The sequence below is a fragment of the Glycine soja genome, chromosome 9, assembly GCF_004193775.1.
Source record: "Glycine soja cultivar W05 chromosome 9, ASM419377v2, whole genome shotgun sequence".
NCBI lineage: Eukaryota > Viridiplantae > Streptophyta > Magnoliopsida > Fabales > Fabaceae > Glycine > Glycine soja.
In genome coordinates this window covers 4,995,443-5,008,678 of record NC_041010.1, presented here as the reverse complement: position 1 = coordinate 5,008,678, position 13,236 = coordinate 4,995,443, and the positions used below count along the sequence as shown (strand labels likewise).

Sequence of the window (13,236 nt, the reverse complement as noted above, 5' to 3'; positions counted from 1 at the left end):
TAATTTATGAGCAGTGTCTACATGCAAAAATTGTTTTAGGGGTTAGACCTGAATCAGGAAGGTGAGGCCCTAACGGATTCTTTGAAGTCTAAGCCTTGGGGGTAAAGATACTCGGTTTGAGTGCGCCTTTAAGCTTATGTTGATCCCATATGATTGGAGCATTCTCGCAAAACATAGTGATCCTAACTGGTCACCTTATGATTTTACTCGGTGAGAATGACCTGACATACTCATTGTGTAGTGTGTCTTGTTATGTACTCCTTAGCGCCCTAAGATGGTTTTTCACTAACATGGTACCACATCGCATATAAGCTTGAGTCTTAGTATAATTGTTGTATAATGCTTGCTAATTGTTTATTATGAAATTGATGAGTGTTATTATGTCTTGACTTGAGTGTGTGATTCGTGTGTAATGTGATTGATAATTGAAAAATGAATTTTAAATGATAAAATGGTGAAGTGGCGTGGATTGTATTAAGTTGAGCTATGTTATAATACTTCCATAATTTATTTTGATTATATCTTTGTTTATTTAAATTTTTTTAGAAATGTGATAACTCTCTCCCTGTGTGTTATTTGTGTTTGGATCTTGTGATGATCCCAAACCTTGTGTTCATAGGAGCAGATGACCAGGTAGATGATTTTAAAGAATTTCGTACTAGAGGACCCTGTGACACAATGCTCTGATAGGATGTGACATTGGAGATGAGTTTTTATTTTAATTTAATGATGTCATTTTATTTTATTTTACCTAACTGATTTAATAAAATTTCTTTTGTAAACTTTAACGGCCTTATTCTAAGCCGGATATGTTTTTAATAAGTTTTATTTAGTAATAGTGAATTGAATGTGAACTTTTTATCCACGTGAATTTGTTTATCAGTATTTTTATATGTTTTATTTATTTATATTTATATCGGGGTAGAGGCTGTCATATATGACATTCATGAAGCATTGAAAAATTATAAGGTATAAAGCCTAACTTGGTAGTTATGCCAAATTGGTAGACAACCACAAGGAATGAACCAAAACATAGGAGACGCACCAAGGTGAAGGTGATTGCCCTGTTATACGTGGTTTGGTTCTGACTCCCTTATCATAGGCATGAATCTAAATCAAAGGTAAGGTACTGCAGGCGCCACTAGACCCGTTCAAGATGACAGAAGTGGCCTAATGTCACTCGAATCTGACACCTAAATGTATCTCAATTTATGGCTACTATTTTTTGTATTTTCATGCACTCTTGCAAGCTTCTTAGGCATTATGCTGTGGTAGCCATATTTTGATAATTGATGTCTAAGCATATTTTTTAATTTTTGCTTAAACGGATTTGAAACACTGATTTTGTTATTATAATTGTGACATCTTAGAGAGATTGAGATAAATTAGTATTCCTTTGCTGAATACAAAGTCATTAGGCCTGGTTTGTTATCCTGGGAAGTAGGTTTTATTTTTGGGGTACATTTCCGTGATGTTATTCAGTATGCTTTCCTCGAGTTTTTTGTTGGAATGTGTTAGTAATGGTGTTTGGGCATAATGCTTTTGTTTTTGTGTTTTGACCTTTGTCAAAGGTGGTTTCCTAGTTTCAAGTGGTTATCAATGTAATGTTTATGTGTTTGATTATGGCCTAATTTATAGTACATGATCTTAATGGTTACAGTTATTAAGTATTTAAATGTATGTTCTGAATTCAATGAAAGTATCTCTCTTTTACCGAATCTCTAAATTGCATCATACTAAAAACTCATTCCTTTTCATCGAAAAAAAAAAAAGAAAGAAAGAAGAAACCTGTTTCTTCCTTCAAAGTTGTCTATGTTTCTGTTGCAACTTTACAAAAACAACAAATTGGTACCATAGGCTTCTTCTTAAGGAACCACTGAGAGTGGTCACCATGAACATAGAAGCCACTTGTTCACCAATTGCTCCTAGCCTCCTACCGTGTTACCGTGTTTTACAGAGAAAATTATCAAATTTGGATTGTGAGAATGGACACTTAGTTGGAAGCAATGGATCTTTTAGGAAGCAGTAAAAGAGGATTATGAAATTCCTCCTCTTTCAGATAGCCCCACAAGGGCCTAGATCAAGGATATGAAGGACCAAAAAACAAGAAAGTCAAAAGCAAAGACATGTTTGTTTGTCTCTGTTTCATCAACTATCTCCATTCGAATCATGTCACTCAAATCAGCAAAAGCAATATGAGATTATCTCAAACCAGAGTATAAATTGAAGGGAATTTGATCAAAGATCTTGAACTGCAGAAAGATTTTTTTTTAACTATATATCGTTCAAATCGTTTTCTATCTTCAAATCTATCACTAACTCATGCATTCTTTGTGGAGTCTCACAGATTTCTAGTGCAAACTTAATGTTTCCCACTAAAGCTATTACCTTATCCTTGGTCAGTATTAGAATGTGGATTAGAGCCTAACTCAACCTTACAAACCGGCTTGTAAGATAAAGATTGTTTCTCACTTATATACTTTAGATCGATGTTATCTCTAGCCAATGGGATTTCAACATGTCCCTTTTAGCCCACAGCTACTTATATGTAATTTAATAAATAAAATTTATTAATCTTTATGTAATAAAAACCATTTTATATATATATATATATATATATGTCTTCCCAACAGATTTTTCAAAGAAAGTGAGCACTTGTATTTTATTTGCTAAAAATTAGCTAAAATTACTGATTCAGGTTGGATGCTAAATAGAAGCCTTTGTAATTCTAGTACAGAGCATTATGTTTACTACGCAACTAGTTATCCACTCAGGTTTTGAATTTCATTTTATTTGAATTTCTGCCCTATATTATTTAAAAAGAAAAATGTATTGACTGTGAAGCCTTATAGGGACTCCCAAAGGCCAAAATTATCCCTATTTTTTGTCCTCTTTTGGGAACTGTATATTGACTTTTTACCATTGCCTCATCTGAGTCTTTCAAATTCATGTTCTGAATATTGACTTTAGATTTTGCAAGTTACCTTCATTCAAAGAAGATAAAAAGCACTAGGTAACTTTTTCGAAGCAATAATAACTAGTCACCCCATGGATAGGACTAGGACAATGGTGGACACATCTTCAAGCATTTAAAATTTTGCAGTCCTTTATTTCATACCCTAGACTAGAACTGGATCTTTTCTGGTGGAATGTTTCCAAAAACAGTCATACGCAAATAACATGAAAAATTCAACGTTGAGACCAAGTCAAAGTTCAAATTTTGCAAGATGCCGTTAAAGCTTTTCCATAAACTCTTATTCTCCAACCACAAAATTCCCAATAAGCTCATTGTCTAGTCACTTGCCACTTCAAAGTGACATACATCAATTAACACCACCCTGGTTGAGGGAAGGACCCAAAAGCATATGAAAATCAAGGATTGAAGCTAACACCACTTTTCCCCAAGCATCAAAGCAAAAATTTAGACCAAAACATCTGAAAAGACATGAAAGAAAGATAAACAGACTGAGAGAGAGATATATCACAGGCTTCCTCTCCCAACCGAGTAAGCATAAATAGAGTTAGGCCTTCTCCTTGTCTCTCCGTTCATTTTAATCATTGAATTTTGGCCCTTTTGTTATCTACATCGTTCTTGTGTAACTATTACACGGTGTAATGCTGCTGGATTGTGTCAATGTCCAGACCCTTCAGCTTCACCACAGACTCAACATGTCCCTTAAGTGTGTGAAGCTCACGAAGCCTGTAACAGTAAGCGAAAAAGAGACAAATTTCATGTATTAGTTTCACTCCAAGACTTATCTGAATATAACAAATAATGAAACATTTGTCTAGCTAGTCATTCATATTTTAATAATTGTGAGGAATTGGCTTGTATAAGTAACCTCAGTTGTTGATGAGAAAATTGATTGATATTCCAACACATTCATAATTTCTTATGTATGCGCATTTAATATTGCAATATCAACTGTTATTTTTTCATCAATGACTGATATAACTTTATAACATAGTTTAATTACCTTCTAAAGTGGGTTTCTCATTTTAGAGAACCTAGACAAATATTGATATGATAATCTTAGAAGCTAGGAAATGTGGTAGCTTACCTTGCAACTTCAGCTCTCCTCTTGGCCTGCTCAGCAATCTCAGTGAGTTCTCTATAACTGCTCTTTTCATTGAAGATATTAGAAGTTTCTGGTGGTTGAAGTCCATGCAGGGTCCTCTGAGCAAGAGCCCATTGAGCTTCCCTCTCCTCTTTACCATAGTCTTTCTTGGTGGTGAAGGCAGTCTGTCACCAACATTAATTTTCATACAACAGTCACAAATCCGAAACCTATTCATCGAAACTTCACCATTCCAGAACAAGTAAGAGTGAATAAATCATGCAAATACCTTGTTTTCTAGGAGATTGTTCCATGCTTTGCCACTCAAAATGTAGCGGATGGCGAACTTCATGATGTCAAGTGGGAAATAGAAGACAATACTGTAGAGCCAAATCACTCCTGCCCAACCCCAACCAATTCCTTGGATCCTTGCAAAGCCCCAGTTGGCATACACTGCTATTACTGTAGCAATCTACATGACCATAAGCTCAAAAATATCACTCCACCCTTCTCTCTTAGTTCTTATAATAAAAATAGTAACATCCTAATTTGATCAAATTTCAGTTACATAAATCCAATTCTAGCATATATGGTGGAATATATCGTCATTCTTACCAGCTGAGCAATAACGAAAGCAGTCACTAACAGCAATCCAGGGCGTTCGATGAAGGACCAGCTGCGCGAACGGGTGACAAATATCAAAGCCTGGCTAACTATACTGACTTGTAGATACAAAGCAGCAGTCATTTCATCTGGATTGTCATGAATTGGTCTAACTCCAAATTTGTCCTTCGGTGATGAATAAGGGAATGGTGTCAGACATTTTGAATCAAAACAAGAACATTAAAATGTGATATGGAAGCAATGAAAGGTAAATATTTCTTACGGGGAAGAATGTCGTCTCTTTGATTGCCCAGAAGAATATAACAGTCATCAGTGCCAAGTAACCTCCAAGCACAACCCCAGTAGCAAAGATTTCATTCAGTTTCCAGCTATCAGGCAAGGGAGATGGCTTAACCCTGTCCTTTGAAATTGTCATGATTGTTCCTGATAGTATGACAAATGTTGTTTTAGATCACCGTTGTCCCTTTCAGCATATAAAGAGATTTCATGTTATATTTCAGGGAAATAAGAACTTTACCATCATTCAGAATGGCAATAATCAAAACCATGAAGGGTGAGAAGTCAAATTTCCAGATCAGTGCAATAAACATGAAGCCAAACTGCATTCAGAAACACAAAAACCAAACTGATCAATATTCATTTATTGCCACAATGAATTACTTATAATAATGACAGCAACACTCTACTTACCACTATACGGATTGTGATAGATACTGCATAGATCTGAAATGCAAAGAAAATGGTGTCAAGAGTTAATAATTTTCAACATGCTGAGTGAAAAAAGAATGTGAATATCAAGAAAGCGAAAAGTAACATACGGTGTAGTTCTTCATTCTTTGGAAAATAGCTCTGCTAGTTAAGACTGCACTAATAATAACGCTCAATCCAGGTTCTGTCAAGACAATGTCAGAAGCACTTCTTGCCGCATCAGTAGCATCAGCAACAGCAATTCCAATATCAGCCTTCTTCAACGCAGGAGCATCATTGACACCATCTCCAGTCATTCCACAAATGTGCTTCCTCTCTTGCAACTTCTTTACAATTTCATATTTGTGCTCTGTAGAATATAATAAGGACACGATTAGCAACTACAAATTTTCAATGAACATAAGTAGAGGCAAAAACCAATAAGAATAGGATAATAGTGAGTTGGTACAAGAGTATGAACCTGGAAAAACTCCAGCAAATCCATCTGCCTTCTCAATCAGCTCTTCTACGGGAAGTGCGGCAATACTTGCATCTTTGTCTTGACCAAGCAATGAAGCAGATGGATACATATTTGTTCCCATTCCAAGTCTCCTTCCTGTTTCCTTAGCTATGGCAAGTTGATCACCTAGGGAGCAGAACAGAAGTACATGACATTAAATTAAGGATGTTTGACTATGATAATATATGCTATTTTATAACAAATATAGTCTTCCTCTTAGATAAGGGAATGAGGGAGATTAGTTACCTGTAATCATCTTAACATTTACACCAAGGTTAAGAGCTCGGCGAATGGTTTCAGCACTATCATGCCTAGGGGGATCAAACAGTGACAACAGACCAACAAACTGCCATGGAGCACCAGCACTTTCTTTTGTTTTCTCAGGAACTTCCTGCAGAAGTAACAGTGAGGAACCACGAGGGATTATGTTTGTGAGGGGGGTGGGAACTTGAAACGTGAAGACTAGTTAGCTATAAAAACCTGTCTAGCAACAGCAAGTGAACGAAGCCCTCTTTCAGCAAACTTGTCAATAATAGCATGAACCTTCTTCTTAGCATCATCCCTGAGGTTACACAGGGACATGATCTGTTCACCCAAATAAATACATTAGCTCCAATGGAATAACTATAAGTCTCACAAATTATAAACAAACTGAACATGGTTACCTGCTCAGGAGCACCTTTGCTTGCCCTGTGCCAATTTCCATTAGCATCAATGTAAGTCAAAGCAGTCCTCTTGTCAACAGGATTGAATGGTAGAAAGTGCACCTCTCTTATCCCAGCCCTTGCCTGCACAAGACATATGGATATGTTCAATAACTCAGGCCAGAATTTTTCTAAAAGTTAACTCAAAGAGTAAATGTGGAAATTGAAGAGAAGTTTAGGGTGCATTTGTTAAGATAATTTCAAAACAAAAATTGCTAAAGAAATCACCCCTAAAATATGTTGGCTTGTTTGTCTAAGGCTCTATCTTGATAAACTTCTCCACAAATACTTTAGAGAAGAAAATAAGAAGGTAAAATAAATTAACCTCTCACATAAGCTAAAATCAACTTATGAACGGAACTTTTATAGAAGCTCTTCATTTAAATTCTCTAAAAGTTAAGTCGCATAAGTTGATTTTAGTTTACGGCATTGCATTTTTAACTTTTTTATTTTCTTCTTCTATAAGTATCTATAGAAAACTTTATCCAAACAGGGCCTTAAGTATTTTCTTTTTAAATAAGATTTTACTTATTTTCACAATCTTAAAATCACTTTATTTTTTTAAGCATAAACAAATGGATACAAACCTCTTTAGGATCAGCAAGCATTCCCACAATGGCAGCATCAATGGCATCCTGGTTTTCAGTCCTGGCAGCCCTGGCAGCAAGAAGGATCACATGATCCTTGTCCACACCCTTTGCAAAGACCTCAACCAAGTTCTTGTCAACAGTGAGTTTGTTGAGGGTGAGTGTTCCTGTCTTGTCACTGCAAAGGACATCCATGCCTGCCATTTCTTCAATAGCAGTCATTCTCTTAGTGATGGCACCTTGTTGGGAAAGCTTGTGAGAACCAATGGCCATTGTCACAGACAACACAGTAGGCATAGCAATGGGAATTCCTCCAATCAAGAGCACCAACAGGTTGTCAATTCCTTCCCTGTACTTGCGGTGCTGAATCGGGTACATCACTATAATCTCAGCTAACATACCGATCGCGATGGAGCAAATACAGAAGTTTCCAATTGCTGTAAGAACCTTCTGGAAATGTCCAACTTGGTTCGTGCTATCCACCAGATGTGCTGCCTTTCCAAAGAATGTGTGCACACCAGTTGCAATCACAACGGCTTCGATTTCTCCTTGTTTGCAAGTTGAGCCAGAGAAAACTTCTTGCCCTGGATGCTTGGTCACAGGAAGGGATTCTCCAGTCAGAGCTGCTTGATCAACCATCAGTGGATCACCTTCAAGAAGACGAGCATCGGCAGGGATAATGTCACCTAGCTTGATGCTTATGATGTCTCCAGGGACTAGAATTGCAGCTTCTTGCTCACTCCATTTACCATCTCTAAGAACCTGCAATGGTATGAACCTTTTGTGAGTCATGAAAACATGCTTAAACTAGTCCATTCTTAATGCCCTGTAGTTATAATATAATGTCTAGAGTTTAACCATTAATGAATGTGACTAATGACCTTATAAACTCTTTTTATCTTATTTCAGTAGTTTCAAAATCAAAAGTTTGAATAAGTGCTTAGGCATACACTATTGTCAAACCAAACTAGTCCATTTTTAATGCCATGTAGTTATCATATAATGCCTAGAGTTTAACCATTAATGAATGTGACTTATGACCTTATAAACTCTTTTTATCTTATTTCACAAGTTTCAAAATCAAAAGTTTGAATAATTGCTTAGGCATGCACTATTGTCAAACAAATCAGAAACCATCTGCAATATAACTTTGAAGGCAGTTATTATAAAATTCAATAAACTTATCATACTGACAGTTTGTGACAGGATGGTAGTGTAAAAAAATCTCAACAATGTCAATGCATATACTACTTTCTCTTAAAATATTCACCATTTTTGTGCAAAAGAGACAACAGATCTCTCATATTTTTGCATCAAAAGCATCCACAATTTCTAAATATGCAAAAACAGACACAGATTTCAATTGTATTACCTTTGTCTTAGGAGCAAGACCAGCCATAAGAGCAGCAGCAGCATTTCCAGCATTGTTTTCTTCAATGAAACTGATAGTGGAGTTGATCAGCAACAAGCAAACAATACCAACGAAATCTTGCCAATCCGGAGGCTTCCCTTCGCCGTTTGCAAGAGCAATGGCCATAATAGCCGCAGCCTCCATGACCCATGAAAGTGGATTCCACATGAACCCGAGAAACTTGAGAAACTTGCTTTCCTGTGTATTATTACAATTACAATTACAATTATTATCAATCAGAAATTGCACTTAGTGATTGCATCTTTAGAATTATACTAGAGACTAAATCATAATTAAAGGTAGTAACCTTCTTCTCTTCTAATTTGTTGGGTCCAAATATTTGAAGCCGGTTTTCTCCTTCCGTGGAGGACAAACCTTCCCTGGTACATTTCAGTTGCTCGAACACTTCATCAATTGGAATACGTTCCTATAAACACAGTAATGTTAGAAAAGCTGCATTCCTTAACACATTCTTCTTATTATGTAACTATGCTTTTGCTTGCAAAGTGTTTTGATTAATGCAATTGCAATAGAATACAAGTTTTTCTTCATTTCCTTTCTTTGGTACAGGATTATTATTGTTGTTGTACATAACTTAAAGATCTTTTGTCCACATTTAATGCTTATAGTAACTGTTTTGATGTGCAGATTATTATGAATCAATTGGATTTAATATTTCAGAATATTTGTGCCAGAGGAATCACCCATGTTGCGGTTGAGACGTGTGAATTTTGGTTGAGTTGGATTTTAATCATATGTTTCCAAAACTTGATAACCACACACATGCACACAAGTACAATCATATAGCAATCATAATGATAAGACATGAAGAGATATCTATGACGGTGATGGTGCAGGAGAGTAGGACTACTTCAATAATATTTTGATAAAGAAAAATTAAATGTGATTTGACATACATTATCTACACTACGGAGACAAAAAAAATAAAAAAAAAATAAAAATATTTTGCATTTTTTTGCAATAGAAATAATGGTCAAAAATAAAATTCAATTTCTTAATTTCAATTTTAATGTTTAAAGTGCAATTCAAAATTGAAATTTTAATTTATATATTTTTATAGCATAGTAAAGCAACTAGCACAAACCCATTTCAACTCTCAGCCGATTTTCTAAGAATTACCAATTTTAAATCTTCAAATTAACCTCTTCCATAAAATTTTCATGAAAACGTTTAACATAAATTACCGTACGATAAGATAATTATATTATACTATTTTTGTTACATTTTGTATGATGTTTAGGCTACTATCAGCTACTTTTGTCTTATTTTATCTTTAAAAAAGTTATCTACAAATTCATTTTTTCACGCTACTGTATGCCCAATTATAGCCAAATCATGCCAAATACTGCACATGCCTCAACAGGGGCACAGTGCTCTGAGTATGAACCAACTTCCTTTGACTACTAACCAAGAATCCTAATCCTATTCGTTGAAAATAAATACTAAAATAAAATTCCACTTCTGGAAAACTTGTTCAGCCAAACAATAATAGAAATTCTAATAAACAAAATTCCTAAAGATGCTAGTTAAAAAATCGTAACTAAAAAATTCATTCAAAATTTATCATGATATAAAAAAAAAGCCACATTTTAGTTTTTAATCATTTTTTTATAAATCACATCTATTTTTTGCATAACACAATACTACTCATATTTAATAATTATTATAAAAAACAAATCTGGATATTTAACACGCCAGTAAATCAAAACTCAAAACTATTAATTAAACTATAATAATAATAATAATAATAATAATAATAATAATAATAATAATAATAATAAGTGTCAGAGTGGACAGCCAGCAATCTCTCCATGTGATTGGCGCGTTATAACAGCTTTCACTTCTTCCACAGCTTCGACAACTTGGGTCCCGTTTGGTCACATTTTAATTAATAACACACACTTTCTTTATTTATTATATTTAAATAGTGCACAATTGAGAAGTTGGGAAAAGTGAAGGGCAAAACGGTCAAATCACGACACGACCCATTCATGGATCCAAACAAGCGTGGACCCCACAGTGTCAGGACCGTTGAATGTGAGACTTACTATGAAAACGGTTAATCCCAATGGCCATGATCCACACAATATTTTTTAAAAGGGCCAAAGTACCACGGAAAAGTACTTAAAATTCCTTCCCACCAAACAAGGCGCAGACAGAGAGAGACACACACATGATGGATGGATGGATGGATGGATGGATACACACTTGAAAAAAATGCTAATATGAACACAAAAAGCTTAATAAATGGGGTGAATTTTTTATTTTTAGACGTTTTGAACTACTATGTCTTATCTGTATCTCACATGTTTGGATCCGCAATTATGGTGTCACTTGGGAGAATTAACACGTTTTGTCGACCATAAAGTGAATAAATTTTGAAAGAGAAAAAAAAAAATTAAAGAAAGGAATATGTAACTCTCCCTTATTTTCATGCATGTTTTAATTTGGCTTTTGACCAATAAATTTTATACAGTGTATGTGGTAATTAAGTATAGTTTCTTTTAAGGTAAGGATTCTAATATTCAAAAACTCTCTCCTTGCATGTCACCTTCCCCAGAACTGTCCTCTAATTGACTTTTAATTTTTCCCCTAATTTTCTCAACAATGAACCGTTAGGTGGGGGAAAATTACATCAGATATGTTGAAAAAATATGATTTTTTTAAACTTGTTATTCAAATCAATTCTAAATAAAACTCATTAAAATTAACTTAATGGTAAAAGTTTACATAATTTGTATGAGATTCTAACGGTGAAAGATATTAGATATATAATTTGTATAAGATTCTAAGTTAAAACTTTGTGTCATTATTAGAAACTATAAGACAAAATTCTAAAGAAATACACAATTAGAACTGTTTTATGTTTGGATAAAAGTTAGAAAAATATTTTTGTGAATTCTAATATACAAAATGAAGAAGAGAGAATTTGTTGTTTTGAAAGTAAAAATGTTTTCTGACTTTTGGCATTTGAAATCCAAACATGCATGAACAGATTCAACAAATGAAAGTTAATTATAAGAAAACTAATCTCAAAGCTTTTGTTAGTTGAAAACACAAAACTTTGAAGCCAACCAAAATCAAACAGTCATGATGCTATGCTACCATGCTACCTACCCATCAAAGTAAACCAAAAAAAGAAAGAAACTTTAATTTGTCTATGATTAATTCTTTCATTGAACAGCACTTCAACACTCCATCCACACACAAAAAATAAAAAGAGAGAAAACAAAAGGGTTGGAAGGGAAGAAGTGTATGCATATACCAGATCAACTGTCTCGTTCTTGATCTCTTCAAGAGTGATGGTTCCCTTGTCCCCAGCCATGTTTTCTTGTTCAGCAAAGACAAAAGAGGCACTGCAAAAAACCAATAAGTTTTCAAGGCAGAAAGAGATAGAAAAGATTAAAGGGTCATTGAATGAGAATTCTGTATCCCAAGAAAAGTGAGTGAATGAATGAAAGAAGAGATAGAAGAAGGGTATGAGCTCACCCTCTATATATGCCTCTCTTTATATACCCTCTTTTCACAAGTGTATGAATGAGGCCTCAAACTCAATTAAGAAGACTATGTAAATACACCTCCCCTCACACTCACTTTCTCTCTCTAAAACAAATTCAACTTTCTCTCTCCTATTCCCGGTGACTTGTCGGTTCTTACTGCTGATGTTGCTGACGGTGATGTCTTTGAGTTGAAAATTTGGGAATATTATTATGGCAGATATCTTTAATAATAGCATTTAATTTTATAAGTAAAAATTAAATATAATATAAAAAAAATATAATCCTCGAATATTCTACTCTCCATCATCTAAATTAGACTCTTGATATTTAACTTAATAAGCTTATAAAGTATAGTAATAATAAATTTTGTTAAGAGCAACTGGGCATGTTACCCAATTTGGGGGTCCCAACGCCTATGTACTTGCCATGTTGAGGTGGCCTGCATCATGTTAGACATCAGGTATCTATACATTACTTGGCAACTTGGCTCATTAATACCACAAAAATTCTATTTATATGGTATTTTTTATAATTAAAGCAAAGATAGAAAGTGATGAGGAAAAAAAGTAAGATAAATATAGTGATTCGATAAGATGTAGAGAAATAAATAATATGGTTGAAATTTGAAAATATGTAAACAATGACTATATATGAAATTTTTTTCCTAACTTAATTTCTAACGGAAGTTAACTTTAAAATGATACGAGATTAATTTATCTCTAGTTTATAAAATTGAGTTTTAATCTTAAAATCAAAGTGGGATATATTTGATTAAAATTTTATTGACTACAAAGGTAAAGGTAAAAGTAAGAAGTTGGCTTTCCAATACACTAAGGGGAGGAAGAAAGAGAAAGAAACTAAGTGAATTTCAGTAGTTTGCTGGAGTGAAAAAGAGTAGATAATTTTAACATGAAATGATGGAGTCAACATGCAAAATTTTGCCTTAAAACTAAAAGAGTAAATAAATCTGCATTGTTCATTGCTTTAGTATATGTTTGGTTTAACGTCAAAATTAAAATACGTACTTAGATTTGCAATCTGAAAATCTGAAGTTATAGCAAGAGAATTGAAAGTGAATTTATCTGATCTGATGTTCCACCAAACTTATTATTACTATTAATTCT

The 13,236-nt window shown here is 34.2% G+C and overlaps 1 protein-coding gene across 1 annotated transcript; it reads right to left on the bottom strand.

Annotated features, from left to right (window-relative positions):
- Window positions 1-3,206: 3,206 nt before the first annotated feature.
- LOC114367570 (plasma membrane ATPase 4-like) lies at window positions 3,207-12,093 on the bottom strand. Its single transcript, XM_028324765.1, has 16 exons — window positions 11,878-12,093; window positions 8,899-9,018; window positions 8,553-8,789; window positions 7,181-7,942; window positions 6,555-6,677; window positions 6,370-6,474; window positions 6,136-6,280; window positions 5,851-6,015; window positions 5,501-5,739; window positions 5,373-5,405; window positions 5,200-5,281; window positions 4,945-5,105; window positions 4,674-4,847; window positions 4,348-4,530; window positions 4,062-4,243; window positions 3,207-3,700 (listed from the first exon to the last, which is right to left on the bottom strand). The coding sequence occupies exons 1-16, from the start codon at window positions 11,935-11,937 to the stop codon at window positions 3,604-3,606; spliced, it is 2,868 nt and encodes a 955-aa protein (XP_028180566.1). The 5' UTR covers window positions 11,938-12,093; the 3' UTR covers window positions 3,207-3,603.
- Window positions 12,094-13,236: the final 1,143 nt, after the last annotated feature.

Excerpts from the sequence above, each read along its gene's own strand:
- LOC114367570 (XM_028324765.1), bottom strand. The coding sequence starts at position 11,937 with ATGGCTGGGGACAAGGGAACCATCACTCTTGAAGAGATCAAGAACGAG. Across the intron at positions 5,106-5,199 it reads TATTGCCATTCTGAATGATG|GAACAATCATGACAATTTCA; the intron begins GTAAAGTTCTTA and ends TCATACTATCAG. Across the intron at positions 4,848-4,944 it reads AAGAGACGACATTCTTCCCC|GACAAATTTGGAGTTAGACC; the intron begins GTAAGAAATATT and ends TCATCACCGAAG.